The sequence below is a fragment of the Microcaecilia unicolor genome, chromosome 3 (genome assembly GCF_901765095.1).
Source record: "Microcaecilia unicolor chromosome 3, aMicUni1.1, whole genome shotgun sequence".
In the NCBI taxonomy this organism is placed as follows: domain Eukaryota; kingdom Metazoa; phylum Chordata; class Amphibia; order Gymnophiona; family Siphonopidae; genus Microcaecilia; species Microcaecilia unicolor.
Genome location: NC_044033.1, coordinates 49,914,091 through 49,942,047, shown reverse-complemented (window position 1 = coordinate 49,942,047; position 27,957 = coordinate 49,914,091). Strand labels below are relative to the sequence as shown.

Here is a 27,957-nt window from a genome sequence, read left to right as displayed (position 1 = left end):
TTGCAGGATCCTGACGTGAACACAGCCTGCACAGCAATCCTGTTCTTTTAGTGTTTTTTTGCTTAAAATTAAAATGCAATTGACAAATATTAACTGATATAAATACTTTTATTTGTAGTTAAGCTATGTAATACAGGTGGTCATAGGCTGCTATAAAGTGTGAAGATACTGAATTAAAGGTGACAGTCATATTATTGTATTATACTGTAGCAACTTATGAAGAATTTTCCTATGAAGCTTGACATTACCATATCTCACTTTAAATAGGATTTGTTAGAATGTTTTGTACAATTAGGTAGATTTTTATGTAGGCACTATTTGGTAAAACCTGTACAGAATCGGATTTTATTTAAGGCATCCTTCTAGCAAAGTAAATTTAATGAGAATTTTTTCTGTTCTTTTTTTGTAGCTGATTTTGGAGTATCTGCACAGATAACAGCTACTATTGCCAAGAGGAAATCTTTCATTGGCACACCGTACTGGTAATATTTATTTCTATTTTGATAGTATAGTTCTTATTTTATTCTGACAGAACATTTTTATTTTGACAGCACGTTCTGTATTTTACTTAAGAACCACGTTGCTTCTGCTTTTGATCACTTCTCTATCAACTAAAATTTTATTACCCTACGTACAGAGTGAGGCCAAAAAAAGTAACCCTCCTAGAGTTTTTTGCTGTTTTCTCAGCAGCTGCTTGGAATTTCAGTGTGAAATTTTATAGCTTTATTTGTTGTTACAATCTATGTTTATGTACTGAGTGGAATGAGATTATCTTTAAACAGAGTGAAGTTACTGACTTTTTAGAATGACCACCCAGCGATTTTCGCATGTTCAAAAATGTTTGCACTGTAAAACTATTATTTGAAAGCAATCAAACTTACCAGTTTACTGTTTATGATGTCACAGTGATGTAGACTTTTGTCTGGGGAGCAATGTTGTAGGCCTATCACAAGCTCCACCCAAAGCCACAAACAGTTGCCAAACTCAAGGAAACACAACAGATGATCTGGGGCAGCTTGCCACAGGGATTGATCGACAAGGCTCCCTGTTTCATATCGAGTGACGTATAAATTGTTACCCCTTGTCTTCAAGCCTACTCTCATTTTTTGCAGCCATATAATCTCTCACAAACTCTCCGTTCATCTCAAGGGTCGATTGCTCTAATTACTAAAATTTGTTCCTCTGCTATTAGGAAGAAATTATTTAGTGTGCAGGATCCCAATCTATGGAATTCTCTTCCACTGGACCTATGCCTGACACAATTGTTAAGTGACTATGAGGCAGATGCAGCAACCAAACGTAAAAAAATCAAAATCGTTAAAGTCCCTAACGATTTTTAAAAAACGAAGAATGCACCAAAAAAAAAAGTCACACATGCTCAGATCGGTATTCAAACGTACAATGTATCAAAGAATCACAATACACATCGGTAAAAGGCCCCTAAATCATGCGCAGAGCAGCCAAGCGTTTTGCTGGCTGCTCTGCGCATGCTGCAAACGTAAAAACAAACAAAAAAAAAAGCCACAACACATACACGTGGCTACCCGGTCAGCAAAATCCAAAAACAAAGGATCAGGAGGGGGCAAGGGCGCTCATTAGGAGCGTCCTGTATGGACGGCCTTGCCCCCCCCCCCCCCCGCTGCTCCCCACTTTCCGCCGCTCCCCCCCCCCCCCCCGAAAAAGCAAAATGCTAGCTGGCTGCCCCGGTCCCCCTCCCTTCCTGTTCCTGTGTTCTGCAGAGCTAACTCCGCCTCCCGTCATTCTTTCGCCCCGTGCCCCGCCCCCGCTGCCCCCCCTGAGGTCGACTACGCCGCTTCCCCCCTCCACCGAGACCCCCCCTCCCTATTAACGACCCGAGCAGCGCCTCTCACCTCTTTCTGAAGCGCTGCACGGGCAGGAAGATCTATTGTGTTGGTTGTAGAGTCTCCATGACGTCTCTTCTTCCCTGGCCCAGGCCCCGCCTCCTTCTGACGTTACGTTACGTCAGAAGGAGGCGGGGCCTAGGCCAGGGAAGAAGAGACGTCATGGAGACTCTACAACCAACACAATAGATCTTCCTGCCCGTGCAGCGCTTCTGAAAGAGGTGAGAGGCGCTGCTCGGGTCGTTAATAGGGAGGGGGGTCTCGGTGGGGGGGGGAAGCGGCGTAGTCGACCTCAGGGGGGCAGCGGGGGCGGGGCACGGGGCGAAAGAATGACGGGAGGCGGAGTTAGCTCTGCAGAACACAGGAACAGGAAGGGAGGGGGACCGGGGCAGCTAGCATTTTGCTTTTTCGGGGGGGGGGGGGAGCGGCGGAAAGTGGGGAGCAGCGGGGGGGGCAAGGCCGTCCATACAGGACGCTCCTGATGAGCGCCCTTGCCCCCTCCCGATCCTTTTTTTATTTTTTTTATTTGATGTGTTTTCTGACGTCCTTTGGACCAATCACAGCGCTTTTAGCTCTGCTAATGCGCTGGGATTGGCTCAAAGTTTGTTTATTTTTTCACTTAATGATTTTTCCTGGCACAGAGCTGTCCTAACGAGAGGTCCAGACCTCTCGTTAGATTTCCTGCCTTTTTCCTGCGTAAAGGCAATCGGAAAAGGTTAGTGCATGTCGTTTCAATGGGGTTTTCACACTAATTGCTCATCTCCATTCCGTTTTCGTTAGCTGCTGGCTTCCTCAGTAAAAGCCCTTTGATGCATGCAACGGATCAAATTTTCCTCGTTGGAGGGTCATTAAAGGCTCATTTAGCTTTAGTGCATCTGCTTCTATATAAGGTTGACCTAAAAAAAAAAAAAAACTCATTTGGGACTTAGGCGCCTGGTCGCTATCTGGTGGTGGTGGGGGTGATCTGAGGCGCAACGGTGTTGATTTTTGCTCTTTGCTCCTTGTATCTTTTCTTTTGTATTATTGTAGTTCTTTTCTCCTCTTGTTCGATGATATGACAGTACATCATTCTGATAGGCTCCTTTTGAGCGGTATATTAAGAGAAAAATAAATTTGAACTTGAAGAATGTCCCAAAGCGACTGAAGGGCTTTGCTAAAGCTAGGGGTGGACAATTTGAGCATTCTCAGTGACTGCGAAATTCTGACACTTTAATTGTATCATTTGAATGACGTAATTTTACTATGTTTTAGCTCAAACATTTTTAACGCACAAAAATCGCTATGTAATAATGCTAAAATGTCAGTAATGTCAACATAGCTTAATACAGTTAAATGTTTAATAAGCATGATGACTAAGCATGTAAAATTTATTGTTGAAATTCAAAGTGGTTGCTGAGAAAATGGCAAAACTTTAGGGGGTTACTTTTTTTTTTTTTGCTTCACCCTGTAAACGCTTCCGTGTTTTTCCCTCTGAATGGGACACGTGTAAGGGAGGTCATAAAGAAAATAAGTGATTTCTCTGATCACAAGCAGTTTCTCTGAAATCACATCAGTCATGTGCATAGTTGAAGGGATCATCTGGGGCACTTTATAGAGGGGGCTTCTGTGTAACTGGACCAATTGTTTCTCTTAGTCATTTGAAAAGAAGTCTTTCTCTAGACACCTGGTAATTTATTTTCACTCAGAAAAATTTGTTCAGTTTTCTCATTTTTATGTTTTGGGTAAGTTTGAAGGTTATTGAATATAGCAGATTTTTCTGTTTTGGTAAACTGTGAAGCAGAAATATTTCTGTTACAAAGCAGTCTTTGTGAATTAAAACATAATCTTTTGTTTCATTTTTGCTATTTCAGGGTAGTAATTTCTTCAAAGCAGGCCTTTGCCTTAATATGTCTTACTGCACTTAAAAAATGTTCATCGTAGATCATTGCTAATCTGCCTCATTCTATAACTAGTCACCTAAATTTAGGCACCATTTGTGTGCCTACACTTATAGCATACTGACATTTATGTGAGTAAGTGTACACTTAGCACATAAATGGCAACCACATCCTCAGCGCTATTCTGTACTGCAAAGGGTTGTGCATGTGGGCAAATCACGTGAGGGGCATGGGAGTGTCTCTACCTTATGTGCGCAACTTATAAATACCGTAAGTTAGGTGTGCCCATTTACATTTGCCATTGATGTGGCATAAGTAGGCATGCTGACACTGGCTTATACTAATCCTATATAATAATTCTCACCTCCAACGTTCTGACCTGCCTGGGACCGTGGCTCCCTCGGAGTTGGTCAGGTAGGCTCCGTAGATCAGACTGACGTCAATGGCCGCATTATGACATGACCCTAGCAGACCATCTCCGAGGGAGCCACGGTCCCAGGCAAGAAAGCACGTTGGAGGTGAGAATTACTGGTAGTGCTGCTGAAGGAGCTCCGTCGACAATAATGGTGCCCCTTCCCTTCCGACGTTTCAGGACCCCCCTCCCACTCCACCCCTCTCTGGCCCTCCCCTTCGTAAGAGCTGGCTGCTTAAAAGTTTTTAGCTCCTGCACGCAGGGACGCCGCTTCCGTCAGCCTTTTCTTTCACTTCTGTTTCAGCTGTTCCTGTGGTCCCTCCCTTTTTATTCTGCCTATCACTAACCTACAATTCCTCCTTTAAACCCCAATCTTTAAGTTCCCAAATCACAAAGCAAAATAATGTTCACTTACCAGAGAAATGTCCTCTTCTCTCAGAACTTCTCAGAAAGAAAGTTAAGTGGGACCTTTCCTCTTTATGTAGCTTGAATCTAAGGGGACTGCTTCAAACAGACCCTTTCAAGATAACTCAGTGATCAGGTTGCCCTTAGTAACCTCTGCAAATATTCTACTTTCTCACACCTTATTTAACACCTAATTGAGGTCAGTAGCAGTGCTATCACATTGCCCATTTTGTTTGCCTATCACTAACCTACAATTCCTCCTTTAAACCCCAATCTTTCTCTTCTCTCAGAAAAGACTTTCACAAAGTTGGAATCGTTCTAACAATTTTTCATCTGATGGTAAACTCTGTTTAATTATATTTGACAGTTGATGCAAGAATGTCAGATTTCTGGGAACTCTTCAGTCTTAAGGCCAGATAATTAGACGTCCTCCCTAAAGACTCTTATCAATCCAGTGAACAGTTAACCCAATTTAAAATTTCCCATGGGATGATGAGTAGCCTGTTGTAGTAGAGAAATATATCTGTTGACAAAGAATTGCTACCAGCTTCATCTTCATCTCCACTTTGGAGTGACTCAACTCATCACTATTCAATTTGGCTTGAGGCTAGTAACCAGTTCAACACAGACAACTCCACTGTTCTTATAGGTTATATTTATTAAACAGCAAAGTTTAAGATGAGATGATCCACTGTTTGCATAGCAAGGTTTGCAGTAGCAAAATCCTGTTCCTAGTTTTCCTGTTTAATTTGGTTTATTGATGAATCGTCATTTACATTTCCCTTCAGCTTTTACTTTCTACTTTTAATTGAAAGCATCAGATGTAACTGAGTAAAAGTAGTAAAAATTAGTGAAATTATTACTTCAGTAAAAGTAAGAAATGTTATCCTGTACCTCTTTACAAGTAAAAGTAACAAAACTTTTACTTAAGTACAGTAACTAGTTACATTTACTTAGTTACTATACAACACTGTCAAGATCCTTATAGGTTTCATGGAGACAGTTTAAAAAATTGGAACCAATTATAGAAGAGCCAAGGGGGGAGATATACCATACCAGTTGATTCTTGAAAGTCAGTGATGAGTTTATTATCAAGCAGTTTCATCAGCTCTGTTCCACTTGTTGGTGTGTTGCATGTAGTCTCAAAATTTAGTTCACCACCACTTCTCTCTCTCTCTCTCTCTCTGGAGATAATTTATAAAGAAGGATGGAAAAAGAAAAAAAGCAGAAGTATCACCCTAACAACAAGTGTAGCACAAAACAAAAAAGAAGAGGGATAGGAACAGTGTGATACAAACATGAAATTTATTTAAAAAACACAATAGTGCCTTGATGCAGTCCTGTGTTTCAGCGCCACACACGCCTGCCTCAGAAGTCAAGCAATGCTTTCTGTAAAATAGTACAACATATATACATTGTAAACAATATGTAAAAATCATAGTTACATGAAAGATATAAATAATATAGATTAAAATAATAATACAAATAATGATATAGAAACATTAAAAGAGCTGTTACAAAGAAATAAGCATCAACAACATGACTCAAAAAAATATTTATTTATTTGTGGCATTTATATCCTGCACTTTCCTGCCCATGGGCAGGCTCAATGTGGCTTACATTAGTTAAAAAAGGCTAACATCAGTATAGAAAGATACATCAATCTAGGAATAAACAAACAGATACATTAAGGGCGAGGCAGTCGGTTAGGAAAGACAGAGGGAAAGAAGAGAGAAAGGTGATAAAGAATGCAATACGGCCACATAGCAGTAATAGGTCAGAAAGCACTAAGGCTCAAAAATCATAAATAAGAAGAAGAACAATTATGCATAAGAAGCCTCACAGAAAATCGTAGACATAACCAATCAAGGTTGATAATGATTGATTAAAAAAAAAGCATCCAAAACACATTCAGATATCTAATGCAGGGGAATCATAAAATAATAAGGGCCCTGTTTACTAAGCCGTGTTAAGGGCGTGCTAGTGTTGGTGATATCACAGCCCTTCCCACTTGCAGTGGTCTCCTACTGTTTTTCTGCTTTGCTTATACAAAACTAAAGGTCTCCCATAATCTTGAAAAAAAGGGAGAGAATACTGATAAACGGTGATGCCGTCACCAGTATAAGAAGTGGTTACAGTCATGGAACTTGCCAGAATTTATCTGCCTCTAGCAGATGATATAAATTGAACTGGTACAGCAGGTTTCTTCAGAGGCTTGATTTCCTTGGGTACGGTCTGTGGGTTGTGGCCCTGTGGTGAAGTCCTTAGCTGTGGGACAATCTCTGATACTGGTTTATGGACATTTCCCTTGATTGAGCTAAGGAGGTTGACTTGTCCCTCTCTTGGCCAGAGGAGGGAATGGGCTTTGGCAGCAAGGGTGAGTAGTAGTTGTCCTGTGTGCTTTCCTTCTCCCCCCTTTCCCCATTGACAAAATAAAAAATAAAACCAAAGAAAATAAGAGGCAATTTTTACTTCATTGTTAATAAAAGTATGTATATATGTATATGTGTGCGTGAGTTGTTTTTGGAATTGGAACGGTGGGAGGGATTGACGGTTTCCTGGCTTGGGCGCATTAATGTGGTCAAAATGATCTTGCTTCCCAAAATATTAAATCTTTTTATGGCACTCCCTATCTCTCTACCTGATAAATGTTTCCGAGGCCTACAGTGTAGAGTCTTTTCATTCATCTGGAAGAAAAGGCCACCGCAGGTGCGGAGTGAGGTTATGTACCAAATGCGAATGCAGGGTGGGATGGGAGTCCCTTTCTTCCTTTTATATTATCAGGTTGCAAGCCTTAGAATTCTGGCTGATTGGATCCAGGGTGCCCATAAAGCATGGAAATCCCTTGAGCAAAGGTGGCTAGAACCTTACCCTTTGAGACCAGCACCCTGGCTACCGCATAGACTTCTAAAGGAACTTACCCGGAGGGCTCCACCTTTGCTTCAGTGGCCCCTCTCCATTTGGAGTAAGATCCAAGATGAATTTTTCCCTGAGCGTACATACTTCATACATATGTTCATTTGCTTTGCTCCACAAAATTCTATGCCATACCAAAAAGGCTTCAAGGTATTGTGGGAAGTACACCTGGTGTACACCAATGTGAGAGGGAGGAAGGAAAGAAGATTTCCACCAAGTGATTGAGATCACCTGTTGAAATATTTAGTTAGAAAATATTTGGAACTGCACCATTCTGCATGTCTACAGGTAGTCTTCAACATCTGCCTCCCATCTGACTATTAGAGGGAAGTGGATGATAAAGGGCCCCCATGCTTGGTTACCTATCTTTGGTGCAGAGCAGCCTAAAGATATCCAAGGTTCTCCTCCTCTTCCCCCCCCCCCTCCCCGGCAAACTCCTGCACACCTGAGCCTTTTTATCTTTTCCCTTTTTATCCTCAAATAGCAGAAACACAACATCCTCTGGCTTCTCAGTAAAGCAGAGGGTGGGGGTGGGGGGCAGCTGAGCTACTGAGGGGAGGAAGGGACTAACTCTTAAGTCCCCTAAACTGCAGCTTATACTGCCTTATCAGCAAGGGATAAGACACGAAAGATACCTGTGAAGGGATCCTATTCTGTTGTTCCAACAACCATCCATTTAAGGAGATGATGGATCTTGAACCAGAATAAATTGAGAACCTAACTGCATAGGAGGACCCCACTCACCTCCAGTGAGGTGAACACAAGTCTGGACAGAAGGTATGAAAACTAGGCAGTCTACACCCATGGCCATCATTCCTGCCAAAATAAGTCTCATTAGATACCAGCAGAGAGATCAGGACGTCCCCCGGCTTCTGTCACTGCAGCAGTGGCTTTCATGAGCAGCTGTTAACCATCCATGATGTCTCATCATCAAAATCTAAGTAGTAGGACATGGCTGTGCTGCTGACAAGCCAGTTTCCACAGACCCACAAGTGCCATACTTCTGGCATTGCACTGTTGAACTGTGGTGTTGGTCTAAACCCAGGGGCGTAGCTACGGGTGGGCCCTGGCACAGCCAATTTTGTCTCAGGCCCACCCAGAAGCACAGTCCCTCCTGCAGTTCCTCACCCTCTCTCATCCCCGCTGCAGCACTTGCACTTTGCTATTGGTGCTACCTGGCAGCAACTCACAGACACGGCGTCCTACTCCAAGGCTTTCCCTCTGCCGCACTGATGCAACTTCCTGTTTACGCAGGGACGTGGGAGAGGGAAGGCCCCGGAGCAGGACGCCATGCCTTTGAGTTGCTGCCAGGCAGTGCCAATAACAAAGTGCAAGCGCTGCGATGAGAGTGGGAAAGGGTGAGGATCGCTGCAAAAGGGCGGTATTCATCTAGCCACTTGAGGGCCTGCAGCAATGATATAATCCTTAGAGATGCCGAAGCGAAGAGGAAGGTCGGCTGCTGTGGGGACCCCTTGCCGGCCTGTTTCAACGCCAGGTCCAATGGAGTTTTTTCTGCGGAGGCCTGAGGTGTTGGAGAGATTGGGAGGCGGCACGCTAGTGACGACCGGGATGTGTGGAGACCTGACGTCGCCCGTGCTCGATGTTACTCTGAGCCCCGTTCAAAGAGCTCCTCCCCCGCAGCACCAGTGTGCTAGTTCCCCAGTGCTGGAGTCTCTTGCTCGGCGGCCGGGATGTGAAGCTGAAGAGGAGAGACTAGGGGTTCGGGAAGAACAACTGGAGAGCAAAGGAGTGTTAAACTCCTCTAATTTAGATCATGCCATGGAGAAAACTGCGAGTGATCATTTGAATACAGGTGAAGAGACTGCTGAAGTTAATCCTTCTACTGACAAGGTACAGACCAGGGGCGTATCTGGACTCGGGCGGTAGGGGGGCCAGAGCCAGAGGGAGGGGGCACATTTTAGCCCCCCCCCCCCTCGCCACCAATGACACCCTCCCCCGCTGCTGTCACTTACCTTTGCTGGCGGGGGACCCCAACCCCCCGCCAGCCGACGTCCTCTCTTCCATGCAGGCTGCGCCGCTGCAAGTTGCAACGCTTCCTGTTCTTCTGAGTCTGACGTCCTGCAGTCAGACTGAATTCCAAATTCTGAGTCTGACGTTCTGCACGTTGTACGTGCAGGACGTCAGACTCAGAAGAACAGGAAGCGTTGAAACTTGCATCCTGCACGGAAGAGAGGACTTCGGCTGGCGGGGGCTTGGGGTCCCCCGCCAGCAAAGATCGGCGACGGGTTGGTGGCGGGCGGGCGGGAGGGAGGGGGAGGTGGAGAGGGTCTGTGGTAGGGGGGTCCAGGGCGAAATCTGCGGGGGCCCAGGCCCCTGTGTCCCCACGCAGATACGCCCCTGGTACAGACTTTAAATTTTCCACATTTCTTAGAAGAAAAACCAGCTGAAGTTACTCTGGAAAATCTTTGGGCCTTAATTGTAAACCTGGGTAAGGTTTTATGCCCTCAAACCCATGTTCTTGAAACCAGGACAAAAAAATTAGAAGAGGAAGTGGAAATAGTAAACACTGAAGTGAAAAGAATTACAGCGAAAATTGAGACTCAGGAGAAAGACATTGCAAAATTTCAAGAAACTCAAATAACCTTGATAAAAGATAATGTGAATATGCGGAGGAAAATTGAGTCCTTGGAAAATTCCCTGAGATCTAATAATTTAAGAATTTTGAATTTTCCCAGGGTGCCATCGATTACACCTAGGGAAATGTTGAACAGATATTTAAAGGAAATTTTTGGTGTTAAGGAAGCTGCTATTCCCCCTTTCTCTCAGGTATATTATTTACCAAGTAAGCCAACAGAAGCACAATTGTCCACTTATCAGGCTGAAGCCCCTTTGGATGTTTCAGCTATTCTAGAGTCTTTTGACTCTGATTTGGCAGTCCCTTCTACTTTATTGGCAACTGTTGCGCTAACTTTGGATAAAGTATGGCTTATGAAAATGTTCTTTAAGAATAAAGATAAAGAGTTCATAGGTCTTAAAACATCTATATTTCCGGATGTATCTAAAGAGACTCAGAAAAGACATAGGCAGTTTTTGCTGCTTAAGTTAGGAGTTCTTCAGATTGGGGCTACTTTTCATCTTCGGTACCCATGTAAGTGTATAGTCCAGTACCAATCAGTAAAATATGTTTTCTTTGAGCCATCACAGCTTACAGAATTCCTTGTAACCAAATGATCTTTGGGGTCAAGAGAATGTTAATGTTTATTGGCATTTGTTCTGAGCTCTGTTAATATGAGACACTTTGATGTTAGACAGGTTTCTATAATTTCCTTGAAATGTTTTTTATTAATAACTCCATTATTGATAATCTTGGATCAACGATTCGAAGACTTGAGCGTGTCTATTCATAATTTTCTTTTATTTATTAATCATTATTGAATGTATACCTTTCTGTACAAGCTTTGGCTTGATAAGATTGTTTATCAATTATTTTTGAAACAATTTAAAAAAAAAGTGATGCAGCAGCAAGAGGGTCAACAGCAGCAGACAGGAAAGGCTGGGGATCTTTCCTGCCCCGAAAAATCCACTAGACCACCAGGGTGGCTTCAGGTATGTGCTGGGAGGGCACCCTGAAGCTCGAGGGAGGAGAGGCAAAGCAGTCAGATCGCCATGCATTCCAGGAGGTGATAATAGCAGGGAGTGGCCACCGCGGGGCTTCTGGAAGCGCGAGACCCTGTGCGACCACCTTTCGCCCCTGCCTGACTGACCTTGTATATAAAGGTTGATCAGGTGTTCCCCAAAGCTCGGCCTTAAGATTACTCCATGCACTCAGAATACCCATTACCTTGTTGTACATAAAACTGTGTGTGAAAGAAAGTTACACTTCTGGGTCAGACCAATGGTTCATGTAGCCCAGTATTCTGTTTCCAACAGTAGCCAATACAGGTCATAAGTACCTGATAGAATCCCCAAAAAGTATCAAGATTTCATGCTACTTAACCCCAGGTATAAGCAATGACTTTCCCTAGTCTACCTTTAATAACAGTTTATGGACTTTTCCTCCAGGAATTTGTCTGAACCTTTTTAAAACCCAGCTACACTAACTGATTTTACCACTTACTCTGGCAATGAGATCCAGAACTCAACTATATGTTGAGTGAAAATATATTTTCTCCTAATTTTTAAAAATGTGCTACTGTTTAACTTCATGGAGTGTCCTCTAGTCTGTGTACTTTTTGAAAGCATTTACAAGTTCCGTTCCACTCCACTTGGGATTTTATAGACCCCTGTAAAAGCTGAAGAGTCCTAACCAATTTAACCTTTCTGCATACGAGTTATTCCATCCTCTTAATCATTTTGTTTGCCTTTCTCTGTACTTTTTTCATTTTCAACATATCTTTTTTGAGATGCATCAACCAGAATTACATGCAATATTCAAGGTGCGGTCTCACCATGGAGTGATACAGAGGCATTATATTTTTTTATTTTATTCTCTATTCCTTTCCTAATAATGCCTAATATTGTTTGCTTTTTTGCCCAATTCCACAGAGTGAGCACAGGATTTCAGTCTATTGTCCACAATGACACCTAAATCCTTTTCCTTAGTAGTGACTTCTAATGTGGAGCCTTGCATCACATAGCTATAATTTGGGGTATTCTTCCCAGTGTGGATTACTTTGTACTTGTCCACATTAAATTTCATCTGCCATTTGAATGCCCAGCTGTCCAGTCTCCCAAGGGCCTCCTGTGGATTGGAATTTCCATTTCACAAAATCAAAAAGTAGTAGATTGTGGATGCCTTTCAAGGTGCTTTGCTCAGACAAATGGTGATGGAACCCACAAGGGAAGGAGTGATGCTGGATCTAGTTCTCACAAATGGAGAAAATGTGACTAACATCCAGGTGGGTGCTCACCTGGGCAGTGGTCATAATTCCTAATATGGTCTGATATGAATTAAAATGGAATTGAAGCACACAAGATGTTGAATCACACCTAGATGAATGAATATGTGTAAATCAGTGGTTCCTAAAGCTGATCCTGGAGGCACCCCAGCCAGTTAGGTTTTCAGGATATCTACAATGAATGTTCATGAGAGATATTTGCCTCCACTGCATGCAGATCTCTCATGAATATTCATTGTGGATAACCTGAAAACCTGACTGGCTGGGGTGCCTCCAGGACCAGGTTTGGGAACCACTGGTGTAAATGACAGAATTCTATAATTTATACACCTATCTGTGTGCTCTACCCATGCTCCATCCAAACTTTACCCTTCTACATGACCATGGGCAAAATATGGCATATATTCTGTAAGAGGTGTTCCGTAAGACGTCACTTATTAAGATGTACTTACTGCCTTTTGAAGGCATTCACTCAAGGCCAGTGTACAGCAACAATATGTCAAACATAAGCAATATAAGTAAAATATAAGTAGCTACTATGATAAATTTGCACACAATTTTAGTCAAGTATATGTCAGGCAATTTCATAAGAGCCTAGGTAAGCATATACCCATTTGTTGTCCCAGTTTTGAATGAAGAAGTTTTGCACTATATATAAAAAAAAGTTATACACTAACCAGGAATCTGTACGAAGCGACTTGGACACACCATTGACTGCATTAAACCCACTGATCAAGCTAAGTAATAGTGCTACATAATCTGCATTAATAAAAAAAATTTTTTTTTGTTTACTTTGAAGATTTGATTGAGTTATAACTTATCAGGAGGAGGCAGGGTGTGCTATGATGTATGGAAAGGTGCTATAACATCTCAGTTCCTGAGTTTAAGTGTATACACCTAAAAACTGAGCACATATTATATAAAAATGTTTTAATCTATTAATTGTTTGCATATTTAAATTCTGAAGTTAAAATTGGAGTTTCTGATTTTTACTTATATTCATATACAAGAAACTGACTTTAAGAATACCCAGTACATACACTCATAAAAAACATAAGCAATAAACATGGCAGAAGTAAAAATATTTAAATAAGAATGCACATATAAATGACTTTGACGCCACCATTTACATGTCTTTCTGCCTAAAACTAGGCAGCTGCTTGTGGAGTTACCCCCATTGTTTAAAAAAATTATAGCAAGTACTTGCATAATTTTGATTATTTCAGTGCATAGTTCTGAAATTCTTGGCTTGTGGCTTCCTGTTGAGTAACTCGTTACAGATTAGCAGCTTTGCCTTCTTTACAATTACATCTGACCTTTGTTTTCTAATGATTAATCTCTTAATCCAGTTTACAATATCAAATGATAGTATGTCTCCTAATATGAATTATTTAGTCAATTTTTATTATATTTGGATAGAGTGACTTCAATCTGTTACTCGTAGTTTATTGAACTTGATATACTGCCTATCAACAAATGTCCAACTGGTGTACAATAAAAGTATTGAGAAAAGAAGCTGGTTACCAAATAAAGTACAGTATTTGGTGCCAATATGTTGAACTAAAAAATATATAATTTAGTTTAAAAAGTAGGAATTGAATGTGTGTGGTACAGGAGCCTGATAGCGCACTTCTTTTTCTGACAACAAATGGGTATATGCTTACCTAGGCTCTTATGAAATTGCCTGACATATACTTGACTACAATTGTGTGCAAATTTATCATAGTAGCTACTTTTATACAATATACACATAGTTGTTTCTGGGATCAGAGAATAGGAGGAGCAGGGTGGGATTGCACCCTTAGTTACTTTCAAGGATCATTACTATCTGTACCCTCATCAAAAGAAATTGTATGATGTGGTACCTGCCAGCGAGTCTCCCAGAGGGGCTACGTATAACTCGAGACTACCTTTACTTCAGGAAGCAGGTGAAAGCGTAGCTCTTCTCCCAAGCCTTTAATACGTAGGGTGATTGACTATACACCCGTTCTGTACCTGGACTAGCTTGCTACACATAACTTTAACTTATATTGTTTTCTTATCTCTTGCTTAACTATACAAAGAACTTGCCTTGATTTTAGCAAACCATTAAATTGTCCCAACTGACTCAGTACCATGCATCTTGTTCCAATCATATATTTGCTCTTGGTTCCTCAGCTATATGGTAAGCCGTATTGTAGAAAATATTTAGCATCATATCTGTTAGTTGAATGTTCTAATGCATGCTTTTTAGGTGTATCATTAGTAATTATACCTCTGGTATTTGAATTCCAGTGCTGTTAGGTTTCAATTTACTGTTCTCGAGTTTCTCATTTATTGTATTTGTCTATTCTTGCTTGTTTTACCATTGTTATGCTGTTAACAATATTGCAAGTTTTATGTTAAACTGTACCTGCTGCATACCGTCTTGGGAGAATCTCTTAATAAAGGCGCTTAATAAATCTCATCAAACAAATAAACGTATTCTATAAAATATACATTTATGCATGAATACTTACTGGTACATTATAGACCCATAGTTACAGCTGCCTTGGCAAAGTTGTAAACATGTGTGCTTACGTTCCTTGGGGCAATTTTATAAAAGCATATATTCTATCTTCATAAAATAAGTGCAACGTATATAGCTATTTGTCTTGACTGCATAGGTGCCCTTAACCCCCTTATGTTCAAGGGACAAAAGCATATCTTTATTATGATGGCAGCAGAATAGGGATGTGCAATTCTTAACTTTCACAACAGATCAAATATGATGACACTTGGACAGCTCAGAGCATGTGTTTAATTTTCAAAATATATTGTGTTTTTTTTTCTAGGATGGCCCCAGAAGTTGCTGCGGTAGAGAGGAAGGGTGGTTATAACCAGTTGTGTGATATTTGGGCAGTAGGAATAACTTCTATAGAGCTTGCTGAACTTCAGCCCCCCATGTTTGATTTGCATCCAATGAGGTTGGTACAAAAGATAAAGAAAAACGCTTTAAATAATAATTCTGAAAATGTGACTGAATTACCAGATACAAATGCAACATATTGAGTAAAGGGATCCCAGTCAAGGCCGTGGGGCTCTCTAGGGTTCTGTTCATGTTTTTCAGGAGGCCTGCCAAATCAAACAAAAATAATAATAAATAAAACACAAATATACATCCCTACAAGGTAGAAAAACTTTAGAACAGGAAAGAGAGAGCTTGTTTTATACAGTACCTCGTTACTGGCTTTTGCTGGTGGTTCAGGCTCCTCCTTTCGGTGCTGCAATCGGTGAATAGGAGTTGAAGAGGTTATGAAGCAGCAGAGGAAATACTAGAATACACATTTAATGTGTGTATCTATATCTCTATGTGTCTGTCTACACACACACACATGTATACATAGATACACTTAGCCATGGTCCCAAGTAGGGCATACTACAGGAGTTAAACGTTAGTGAAAAAATGTGAGTCTGTGGTGGGCAAGGGAAACAATGTGCTGCAAGGCCCTTTCTGCCTGACTTGCAAGACATACTCCCACCTCACACAAAAAACTGTCCAGTCAGTGTTCAATTTATTTTTGGTTTCAAACTTACCTATTAAGCTTCAAGCGTGTTACATTCAGGATTTATCCATAACACCTTTACTCTCATATCCTACTTAAAACCAAATTGCTCATCTTTCCCTTAATATATTCCTCATTCCATTGCAACATATTAAAATACAAATATTTCCAGTCTCCCTCCCACTAAAGTCCATAGTATAATGAAACTCACCATCTTTACCACTTCCCACCCTAATTCAAATCTTCACAATCCTACTAAATATCAGCCCTATGTTCCCAGCAAGAATTTTAGGCTAAATATTTTCTAGCACTGCCCCCTAAAACCTGTTTGTAAAGCCAGGTTTTTATCTGTTGCCTGAAGATAATAGTTTCCTTCTTGACAGCTGTCTCTGGTATACTGTTCCAAAGCTTTTGTGCAAAATACCTAAAAGCTGATGGTCTAGTATGAAGGCCTACAATACATATTTAATTTATCTGCAAGGAACAAAACTTTTTTCCTGGGATATATGAAATCAAGAATTCTAATGTAGCTAGGACTTTATTGTCACAATGACATAAACACTAGACAGAGGATTTTGAATATTATCCGTTGCTCAACTGAGCAAATGCAAATCCTGAAGTATAAGGGTCAAATGATCAGAATATTTTTTGTCTGGCTAGTAACCTGGCACCACCTCTTTATTGGTAGGCAATTTTAGCCGAATGGTTTATATGTTCAAAATTATCTGTTCAACACTGGGAATTTTTTTTTTCAATAAAACTCTTATGTAGTCATCCCCACAATGGACTTCATAAGTACTTTTTTGTTTAAATCTGTTTATTGAGCTTACAAGCCAAATACAAACTTAATATTGCTTTGAGAGAAATTCTAGAGATAGAAGATAAAGATATGCCACCCTTTTCACAGGTTTTTTGTACACCTATGAAGGGTTTGGATCCTTTACAAAGGAATAATATTCAGAATGCGCAACCATTGGATGTTTCTGCCCTTCTTGAAATGTCGGATTCAGAACAGATAACACCAACTACTATGTTGGCCACAGTAGCGTTACCTTCGGACAAGATCTGGATCTTAAAGAAGTTTTTTCAGAATAAAGAAAAAACCTTTTGTGGTTTGCAAACTCGTGTTTTTCCAGATCTAGCGAGGGAAACGCAAAGGCGACGACAAAAGTTTTTACAGATGAGACAGGAGACACTTCAACTTGGCGCAACTTTTTACCTTAAATATCCTTGCAAATGTTTAATCTCCTATCAAGCCATGAAATATGTTTATTTTGATCCTGACCAATTGTCATCTTTTTTAACATCTATGAGAGCTCCTAGTTAAGTAAAGTTGGATAGAAACTCGTCTGTATCTCAGGATTTGATTTATAAAGTTTATTACCTGTTTTCTCCTATTTAGGAATCTTGGACTCCTGTTGTGGACTTTAAATGAAGCTATAATATTTAATTTGCGTTATGAATAATATCTTTAGATTTAATTGTAATAGTGGATTTTTCTTTACAAGTTTATACTTGTTTACTATGTATAAAAACGATAAATAAAATATTTAAAAAAAAATTAATATTGCTTTGAGAAAACAATGTTCACACACAAACAGTAGCCAAGCTTCAAATGGTTTTCTTGGTTTTTATCCCCACTCCCACCATCCCCATCCCTTCTTCCCATTAATGTTTCAGTCATGTTTGTGGCATAAATCATACATCTTAGCAAAACCAGAATCAGAAGAAGTGAAACAACAACAAGGACCTAACATTGGCCATTAAAGAAAAACAGTATCCCTCCTCTCCACCCCAAACTGAAATCCCCCCCCCCCCCCCTTATTCATAAGTACTTTTAAATAATGACCCAATTTTTTTTTTCAGTTACAAAGGTTTTGAAGGTACCTTGGTAGTATACGTCCAGGGTTTGCAGTGCATGTCACAATAAATACATATGCAGATTTCTACCAGTCAGCAAGTGAAGTTTAAGTCAAAAAAAGAAAAGAAAATTTAAATTTGAACATAACATTTTTTTAACTAAGAGGAGTATTACTTTCTGTGTCAGTCCTAGTTGACCATATATTAATAATCTTTTTTTCTGAAAAATCCCTGCCCTTCCCCTCTGCCCCCTCCTGAAAGACCTGGGGGCAGGGTACACAAGGAGGCAAACATTATAAATGTTTCTGTTTTTGATTTATATAGCCTAGAAGTATAATGTGTTTTGAGGCTGTATAACTTAAAAAAAATTGTCAAACCTGCTTTCTAAGATCCTCGCAGACAGAGCAATCTCAGACTACATTAAAAGTAAATACAAAGAAGCTTTACAGTTCAAAGAAAAACAACCCCTACAAGCAACAAAGCAACAAAATCAGGAGCAGCAGCAATGGTCTTAAACTGGTAGAGCGGAGCAGCCAGGGCAGGAAAACAAGGATATCCTTGATTGTAGCTGTCCCTGTTGATGGTGTCATTGAAGGCCTGAATTATCCACCTTTTATATCACATGTAACTTGGGGCTTTGATGATGTTGGCAGTCAGAGCTGTGGAACATCAACCTCCGTAGGCCAGTAATGGTATTAATTTAATTAATAATTTCCTGTCATCAGGCAGGTTGGATAAAATGGTCCATTGGTTCTTGTTTGCCCATCCCTGATTTTATAAGAAAAGGTTGAAACACCTTAATATGGGGCACTTAAGTCATTTTAATTTTTAATACTGTTTTTGTAGATGTCAAAATGATAACTTTATGGCAGATTCTTATGACAGTTGAAAACATAACTGATGCTGAAGAACAAGCTGAATAAGACTATATATATGTCTCTATATATAATGTATATATGTATTTATATAGAATTGTTATGGAAGGGTGGTTCCTAAATACTATTATCCTGTTCTACTGTCAAGTAATTGTAGTTGTATTGTGTCCAATTACAAATTTCATGTATCAGAATTAAATGCATAGTGATGGGTGATGGTTACATAACAGCAGAATTATAAGGCCCATATCTTCATCATTGTCCAGTCATGTATATTTCATATACAATGGTTGATTCCTCCCTATCAAAAACATTTCCATATCATCAAGCTGATCAATCCATAGACTGGTGGGTTGTGTCCATCTACCAGCAGGTGGAGATAGAGAGCAAACTTTTGCCTCCCTATATGTGGTCATGTGCTGCCGGAAACTCCTCAGTATGTTCTCTATCTCAGCAGGTGGTGGTCACACACAGCAGCAGCTCTGGCTAGGCCTCCAAGCCTAATTTTTAGGTTTTGTTGAGTGCCTGGGGTTGAGGGCTCTTTTGAGCAAGTGCAAACCTGGTGGTGCCAGGTCCCTCCTTTTCTCCCCCCTCCCGCTGGCTCCGTTAAAAAAAAAAAAAAAAAAAAAATTTTAAACGTCCTTAAAGGCGTTTATTTCGACGTTTATTTAAACGTTCATTGCAGCTACTCACTGGGACACCAGTTCGTTACAGCTCGGAGCGGACAGCAGGTAATTTTTACCTTTTTATAGCGGGCAGGGGGTTCCCCGATTCTTCTCCTCGTGGCATATGGCGTCGGAGGGCGAGGGCGCAACGGGTCGCTCCCCGGATCGCTTGAGCGCTTCTAGAGGGGATGCGGGGGTCTTACAGCCTGATTCGCCCTTGTTGGGTGACAGTTTCGTGACCGATGAATGTCCCGGTCCTTCCTCCGGCGTGGCGGTTTTTCCCGCCATAAACGCCCATCCCCCGCTCCTCGCCTCCGCCATCTTGGCCGGCCACGCGGCTCGGACGGCTTCTTCGTGGGCCGCCCTTGAGGTTGGAGACATTAATGCCATGAACGCCCTTAATTTGGGCGACGGCACAAAAGCGGCTAAAGTTAAGCGCCGTTCTTCCCGCGCGGCTCCTTCGCGGAGTGTCGCGCCGGACGCCATTTTGGATGCGCAGCATGTCTCTCCCCCGCTCTTGCGAGCGCCGGTTGAGGGTGCGTCTAGGGCTGTTGCCCAGGCTGCGGAAGTGCACAGTCTGGGGGGTTTCTCCCCCGAGTTTGTTTTGCTGCTGCATCAGGCTTTCCTCATGCAAAACGCTGCCCCTGCTCCCTCGTCTGGTAAAGAGGTTGAGGTTCCCAGAGGTAAACGCCCTCGGGTTGATTCCCAGGCCTTGGAGGACTTTGTCTCCTCCGATGTAGATGAGGGCAGCGTGTCTGAGGTCTCCCAACGGTCCTTTGCGGATTCCTTGGAGGAGACGGATCCCCGCTCGGATGGAGCGGATGACCCCTCTGCAGAGCGGCTTTTTAGCCCAGAGGATTTGCCCAACCTGTTGTTACAGGCCATGGACACTTTGAAGATTTCCTCTCCGGAGGACGTCTCTCCCTCAGCCCCTGTTGGCTCTGCCATTATGCTGGGGACGAAGCGCCCGCCTAGAACCTTCCACGTGCATGATGCCATGCACACCTTAATTTCGGCTCAATGGGATGTCCCGGAAGCGAGCCTTAAAGTGGCTAGGGCTATGTCCCGCCTCTATCCTTTGGCTGTGAGTGAACGTGAGGCCTATCTGTGGCCTACCGTGGATTCTTTAATCACTGCGGTGACTAAGAAAACGGCGTTGCCGGTGGAAGGTGGCACGGCCCTAAAGGACGCCCAAGACAGAAGATTGGAGGCGGCCTTAAGGTCGTCCTTTGAGGCGACTGCTTTAAGTTTGCAGGCCTCAGTTTGCGGCTCCTATGTGGCCAGGGCGTGCCTGACTATGGTGCAGCGGGCTTCCCCCTCGGATCATTCCTTGAGGGCTGATTGGCCGGCCCTGGAATCGGGCTTAGCCTATTTGGCAGACTTGCTGTATGATGTCTTGAGGGCCTCAGCTAAAGGCATGGCTCAGACAATCTCTGCGCGGCGGTGGCTTTGGCTGAAACATTGGTCTGCTGACCACGCCTCTAAATCCCGCCTGGCTAGATTGCCTTTTAAAGGCAAGCTGCTCTTTGGGGTCGAGCTGGACAAAATCGTGACCGATCTCGGCACGTCTAAGGGCAAGAAATTACCAGAGGTCAGGGCTCGGGCTAGTACTCGTCCCGGTACCTCCAGAGGACGGTTGCAGGAAGCCCGTCGGTACCGCCCGGGCAAGTCGGGTTCCTCTGCCCCCTCTTCCTTCAAGAGGAATTTCTCCCCCAAGCAGCATTCCTTTCGCAGAGACCGCCGTCCCGGAGGTGCTTCCTCCGGTCCTCCCCCAGGGTCTCGTACCCAATGACGGGGCCTTGGTCCACGCCCCAGTGCAGATTGGAGGACGGCTGTCCTCGTTTCTGGGCGAGTGGACCACAATAACTTCAGACGCGTGGGTGCTGGAAGTCATCAGAGACGGCTACAAGCTAGAGTTCTGCCGACCCTTAAAAGACGGGTTTGTACTCTCTCCCTGCAAGTCTCCGGTCAAAGCTGTGGCAGTGCAGCAGACCTTGGACAATCTGATCCGCCTGGGCGCGGTCGTTCCTGTGCCAGAAAGTCAGCTTGGCAAGGGACGTTACTCCATTTACTTTGTGGTACCAAAGAAAGGAGGTTCTGTCCGGCCTATCCTCGACCTCAAAGGGGTCAATCGGGCCTTGAAAGTGCGGCACTTTCGCATGGAGACTCTCCGCTCTGTTATAGCGGCAGTGAAGGCAGGAGAGTTCTTGGCTTCCTTGGACATCAAGGAAGCGTACCTGCATATTCCCATCTGGCCTCCTCATCAACGCTTCCTGCGTTTTGCAGTCCTGGGACGACACTTCCAGTTCAGAGCCCTCCCATTCGGGTTGGCTACTGCTCCGCGGACCTTTTCCAAAGTAATGGTGGTCATCGCGGCCTTCCTACGAAAGGAAGGGATACAAGTCCATCCTTATCTGGACGACTGGTTGATCCGAGCCCCCTCTTATGCAGAGTGCGGCAAAGCTGTGGACCGGGTAGTTGCTCTTTTGAGCTCCCTGGGATGGATCATCAACTGGGAGAAGAGCCAGCTGCGCCCGACTCAGTCCCTGGAGTACCTGGGAGTTCGATTCGACACACAAGTGGGCAGAGTGTTCCTGCCAGACAATCGGATTGTCAAACTTCAGGCTCAGGTGGACCAGTTCCTGGGAGCCTCTCCTCTTCGGGCTTGGGACTATGTGCAGCTGTTGGGCTCTATGACGGCCACGATGGAAGTAGTGCCCTGGGCCAGGGCTCATATGAGACCACTTCAACACTCCTTGCTGCAGCGCTGGACTCCGATGTCGGAGGATTAAGCTGTGCGACTTCCCTTGGACCCAGCAGTGCGCAAGGCGCTGAGCTGGTGGATGCAGACAGACAAATTGTCTGCGGGAATGCCTCTGGTGACCCCAGAGTGGATTGTCGTCACGACGGACGCCTCTTTGTCGGGCTGGGGAGCCCACTGCTTGGGAAGGACAGCGCAGGGGCTCTGGTCTCCTGCAGAGGCAAAGTGGTCTATCAACCTCCTGGAACTCAGAGCCATTCGGTTGGCACTTTTGGAGTTCATCCCGGTACTGGTGTGGAAGCCTGTACGGGTCCTGTCGGACAATGCCACTGCTGTGGCCTATGTCAACCGCCAGGGAGGTACCAAGAGCGCCCCTCTAGCCAAGGAGGCTATGTTTCTCTGCCAGTGGGCGGAAGCGAACCTGGAGCAGCTTTCAGCGGCCCACATTGCCGGAGTCATGAATGTCAAGGCGGACTTTCTCAGTCGCCATACCTTGGAGCCCGGAGAGTGGCAGCTATCTGCTCAGGCGTTCTTGAACATCACGAAGCGCTGGGGCCAGCCGAGCCTAGATCTGATGGCGTCATCGGCCAATTGCCAAGTGCCGCGCTTCTTCAGCAGAGGACGGGACCCTCGATCCCTGGGAGTAGATGCTCTTCTCCAACAGTGGCCGACACAGGAGCTCCTCTATGTGTTCCCGCCCTGGCCCATGTTGGGCAGGGTGCTAGACCGGGTGGCAAAGCATCCCGGCAGGGTAATCCTGGTGGGTCCGGATTGGCCCAGGCGTCCCTGGTATGCGGACTTGATCAGGCTCTCAGTGGACGATCCTCTGCGACTGCCAGTGGAACAGGGCCTGTTACATCAGGGTCCCGTGGTGATGGAGGATCCCTCCCCCTTTGGTCTTACGGCCGGGCTATTGAGCGGCAGCGTCTGAGGAAGAAGGGCTTCTCAGACAAGGTCATCGCCACTATGCTGAGAGCGAGGAAGCGCTCTACTTCTACTGCTTACGCCAGGGTTTGGCGTATCTTTGCAGCGTGGTGTGAAGCAGGCTCTCTTTCTCCCTTCACTGCTCCAATTTCTTCTGTGTTGGCGTTCCTGCAAGAAGGTCTGGAGAAAGGCCTGTCGCTCAGTTCCCTTAAAGTCCAGGTAGCGGCTCTGGCTTGCTTCAGGGGCCGCCTGAAGGGTGCTTCCCTGGCTTCACAGCCAGATGTGGTGCGCTTTCTCAAGGGAGTTAATCACCTGCGCCCTCCTCTGCACTCAGTGGTGCCTGCGTGGAATCTCAACCTGGTGCTAAGAGCATTGCAGAAGCCGCCTTTTGAACCCTTGTCGAGGGCATCTCTGAAAGACCTGACGTTGAAAGCAGTCTTTTTGGTGGCTATCACTTCAGCCAGAAGAGTTTCCGAGCTCCAGGCACTCTCATGTCGAGAGCCTTTTCTGCAGTTCACTGAGGTAGGAGTGACTATTCGCACAGTGCCTTCCTTCCTGCCCAAGATTGTTTCTCGCTTCCATGTGAATCAGCAGCTCTGTCTCCCTTCCTTTCGTAGGGAGGACTACCCAGAGGAGTACTCTGCTCTTAAATATCTGGATGTGAGACGAGTCATCATCAGATACTTGGAAGTGACCAATGATTTCCGGAAATCGGATCATCTGTTTGTCCTGTTTGCAGGTCCTCGTAAGGGTCTGCAGGCTGCTAAGCCTACAGTGGCAAGATGGGTCAAGGAAGCCATTGCAGCGGCTTATGTGGCCGCGGGGAAGGTGCCGCCTATCCAGCTGAAGGCTCACTCCACGAGAGCTCAGGCGGCCTCGATGGCAGAGGCTGGATCCGTATCCTTGGAAGAGATATGCAAGGCGGCAACTTGGGCTTCGGCTCATACATTCTCCAAGCATTACCGTTTGACTGTGGCTGCACGGGCGGAGGCCCGGTTTGGAGCTTCAGTGTTGAGGTCAGGGATTTCTATGTCCCGCCCTGGGTGAGTACTGCTTCGGTACATCCCACCAGTCTATGGATTGATCAGCTTGATGATATGGAAGGTAAAATTATGTATAATCATACCTGATAATTTTCTTTCCATTAATCATAGCTGATCAATCCATAGCCCCTCCCAGATATCTGTACTGTTTTTATTCTGGTTGCATTTCAGGTTCAAGTTTAGTCTTCAGTTACTTCAGAAAGACTTCGTGTTCAAGTTGTTCCTTCACTTGGATTCTTCAAGAGTTGAGACGAGTTTGTGTTACAGTGAGCTGCTGCATTCCTCTCCCCTCCGTTTTACGGGGCTGGATTGAGATTTAAATTCTGCCGGCACTCCCTCCCGCTTCGTGCGGCTGTAGGGCAGCTTTGTACCCCTCCCGCTTCGGCGGTGTTAGGGTCAGTCAGCTCCTCCCGCGGTTGCAGGATAAGCCAGATCCCCCCGCATCGGCGGGTGTGGTGTCCCTCCCCCGCTCCGCGGGGATGAGCTGGACGGATTCCCCTCCCCCACTTGTGTGGGGATGAGCTGGGTTAATTCCCCTCCCCCGTTTCGGCGGTGGTGAGCTGGGCAGAGTGTCCCTTCGTGGGTGTAATTCTCTAAGTGCTGAGTCCTGCGGATGGAGCTTTGATATCGACATACTGAGGAGTTTCCGGCAGCACATGACCACATATAGGGAGGCAAAAGTTTGCTCTCTATCTCCACCTGCTGGTAGATGGACACAACCCACCAGTCTATGGATTGATCAGCTATGATTAATGGAAAGAAAATTATCAGGTATGATTATACATAATTTTACCTTTATAGAGGCCCAAGTGAGACATCTACTGGCCAGATTTCAAACTGTAGATCATGGTTGGACATCTGCTCTCATAGTCTTTTAGTTCGTGGTTAGCGCATGCACATTTTGGAGTTATCACAGGATGCCTGAGCGCATCCCATGGTATTCTGTTTTTAGCTGCGTTAGACACACATTAGTACCTAACGCAGCTTAGCAGAAGGACCCTTTGAAAGTTATGCTCATAAATTGGCTTCTTTGAAAACTTAGTGCATATATTTGTACTAAAAAATTTCACTAAACTCTTAAAATTGTAGGAACATTAAAAGTGTGTGGCAATAGGGATGGGTTTAGGATGGAGAAAAGAAATTAGAAGTTTAACACTGATTTTCAGTACTAGGCTCATAAATTAGGCTCATAAATCTAGGCAACAAGCGACAGAGATAAATTTATGAGCATAACTTTTAAGCTCCTAAATTAAGATTAATTTTCAGCTTAAAAGTTATGCTCTTGTGTTTTACTGAAAATAAGGCATAAAATTAGGAGCTCTTTTTTTTTTTTTTTTTTTTTTTTATATTGGGCTCTGAGTCCTTATCAGTCACAGTATGAACCACAGTGACATTTACCAGAGAGTATGCACTGTGGAGTTGTATGCAGACCTCGCTGGTGTTTCACTGTGCAGTTCTGCTTCTTGATATTTGATTGTTTCATTTTTCTCCCCCATTGTAGCTATTGTTTAGCTACTGGGCTGTTTAGAGTGATCCGTAGACATCACTGTTTGAAGTTTACTGTTCTTCTGACACAGAAATGAGGTTTAATTCACAATTTAAAAAATAGACACCCTGATGATCTTTGGCCACTTGAGAACTGACCACTCAAAAACTTCAGAACTGAAAGTCATCCATCTCACCTAATTGTAACCTATCCCATACACTGCCATTCTTTATTGTCTTCAACAGACCAGTCCAGAACCTGTGGGTTGTGTTTGTCGACCAGTAAATGGAGACAGAGAAGAAAAGCTTGTGAGACCTGTCCTATAAGGCACCTGGCAGGCTAAAATCATAAGTTTATCTCTGTCTCCATCAGATGGTGACGGCCGTACCCTGCAGGAGCTGTTCTAGCTTCTGGCCCAGTTGCGCTGGTAGCCAGTTGAGCAGAGTGAGTGTCTTACCTCCTTGGTGGGTAAAATAGTGTGGTAGCTGTGTTAGTCCAATCTTAAAGGTAATATATAGGAGTCTAAGTCCCTCCGCCTTTCCTTAGTCCTTTCCTCCACTCAATTTTTCAGCTTGCTTTTTGTGGGAGCTCCTTATTCATTCATTCATGTATTTATATGCCGCTTAGAACTAATTGGTTTACAGTTTCATTTTATAGGTACTGGGTCTAACTTCAAGTCTCACAGCGTTCCTTCCAAACTGTGGTCAGATCAAAGTTCCTTATCCTTCCCATTATTCTGGACTTCAGATAAGTACCTTGTCTTTCTTTAGAGATTCTCCTTTGGGGTCCAAGCCCCGGGGTTTCCAGGCCATCGTTATGGATCCTTTCCTTTGGTGTCCAGCCATCAATTGCTTGGCATCCTTCATTCTTATAAGTACATAAGTGTTGCCATACTTAGACAGACCAAAGGTCCAACAAGCCCAGCCTCCTGTCTCCAACAGTGGCCAATCCAGGTCACAAATAACTGGCAAGATCCCAAAACAGTACAGTACATTTTATGCTGCTTATCCTAGAAATAAGCAGTGGATTTTCCCAAGTCCATTTTAATAACGGCTTATGAACTTTCTTTTAGGAAGCTATCCAACCCTTTTTTAAACCCTGCTAAGCTAACTTGTTTTACCACATTCTCTGGCAACGAATTCCAAAGTTTAATTACACGTTGAGTGAAGAAATATTTTTTCCAATTCGTTTTAAATTTAATACTTTGTAGCTTCATTGCGTGCCCCTTAGTCCTAGTGTTTTTGGAAAGAGTAAACAAGGAATTCACATCTACCTATTCCACTCCACTCATTATTTTATAGACCTCTATTGTATCTCCACTCGGCCGTCTTCAAGCTGAAGCTTCCTAGCCGTTTCAGTCTTTCCTCATAGGGAAGTTGTCCCATCCCTCCTACCATTTTCATTGCCATTCTCTGTACCTTTTCTAATTCCACTATATCTTTTCTTGAGATGTGACCAGAATTGCATACAGTATTCAAGGTGCAGTCACACCATGGAGCAATACAAGGGCATTATAAGTCCTCGTTTTTATTTTCCATTCCTTTCCTAATAATACTTAACAATCTATTTGCTTTCTTTGCCGCTGCAGCACTCTGAGCACAGGGTTTCAAAATATCGTCAACGATGACTCCTAGATTCTTTTCCTGGTCGTTGACTCCTAACATGGATCTTTTTGTTACTCATTTCAACAGTAAGGTTCATCAGTTTCGCTCCAGGTTCAGGTCACATGGCAGGTTAGCATCAGATGCCTTCCTCCTGCACTGGGGGAAGAGACTCCTGCAATACCTCTTGTGGGGATGACTTTGCTAAAACTCAAGCAGGTTCGGTCGGTGTCGGTCACTGATTGAAAAGAGCCGCCAAGTGCTGCAGCACTCAGGCTCACAGTCACAGCCAGGCTCTGACGGGGGAAAGGCAGCATGCAGGAAGTGTGTCACAGGGGAGAGGTTCAGTTCCGGCAGAGTTGGAACCGCTGGGGAAGGAGCCTTAGGGAGATATCGAGTCAGGCAGGGAGCTGCAGCCAATAAGAAAAGAAATGAGCGGGGAGGGGGTGCGGCGCCAGCGGACAGAGAGCAGATACAATTTTGTTCCTGACTCAAATTCGAGGAGAAGGCAAGGAAAGCAGGTCAAGCCTCTTATATACGGGGCACCTATGATCATTAACTTTTTAAAATACACGTAAACCGCTCAGATGAACCTTGATGGGCGGTATAACAAATAATAAAGAAACTTGAAACCTTTCAAAAAACATTTTTGAGAAGTCATAGTACACAGAATATGACTAAACTTTGTCAGATAAACATACCCCAATCAACTGAACTGTTCAGCCCATTTCGTTCCAATGAATGGAATCTATTATTATTTATTAGGACTTATGTACCACCTTTTTGAAGGAATTCACTGAAAGCGGTGTACAGTAAGAAAAAATCAAACATGAGCAATAGGCAATTACAGCAGTAAAAATATTCAAATAACAATACAAAATATGGCA

At 43.7% G+C, this 27,957-nt stretch overlaps 1 protein-coding gene across 3 annotated transcripts in view; it reads left to right on the top strand.

The window, feature by feature from the left end:
* The window catches only part of MAP4K3 (mitogen-activated protein kinase kinase kinase kinase 3), a 363,843-nt gene that overhangs the window by 133,577 nt on the left and 202,309 nt on the right, over window positions 1-27,957 (top strand). For all 3 annotated transcript variants that reach the window (XM_030195906.1, XM_030195907.1, XM_030195905.1), the window contains exons 8-9: window positions 410-482; window positions 15,145-15,276. In XM_030195906.1, coding sequence (XP_030051766.1) covers window positions 410-482; window positions 15,145-15,276 — 205 coding nt within the window. The remainder of the gene's footprint in view (window positions 1-409; window positions 483-15,144; window positions 15,277-27,957) is intronic.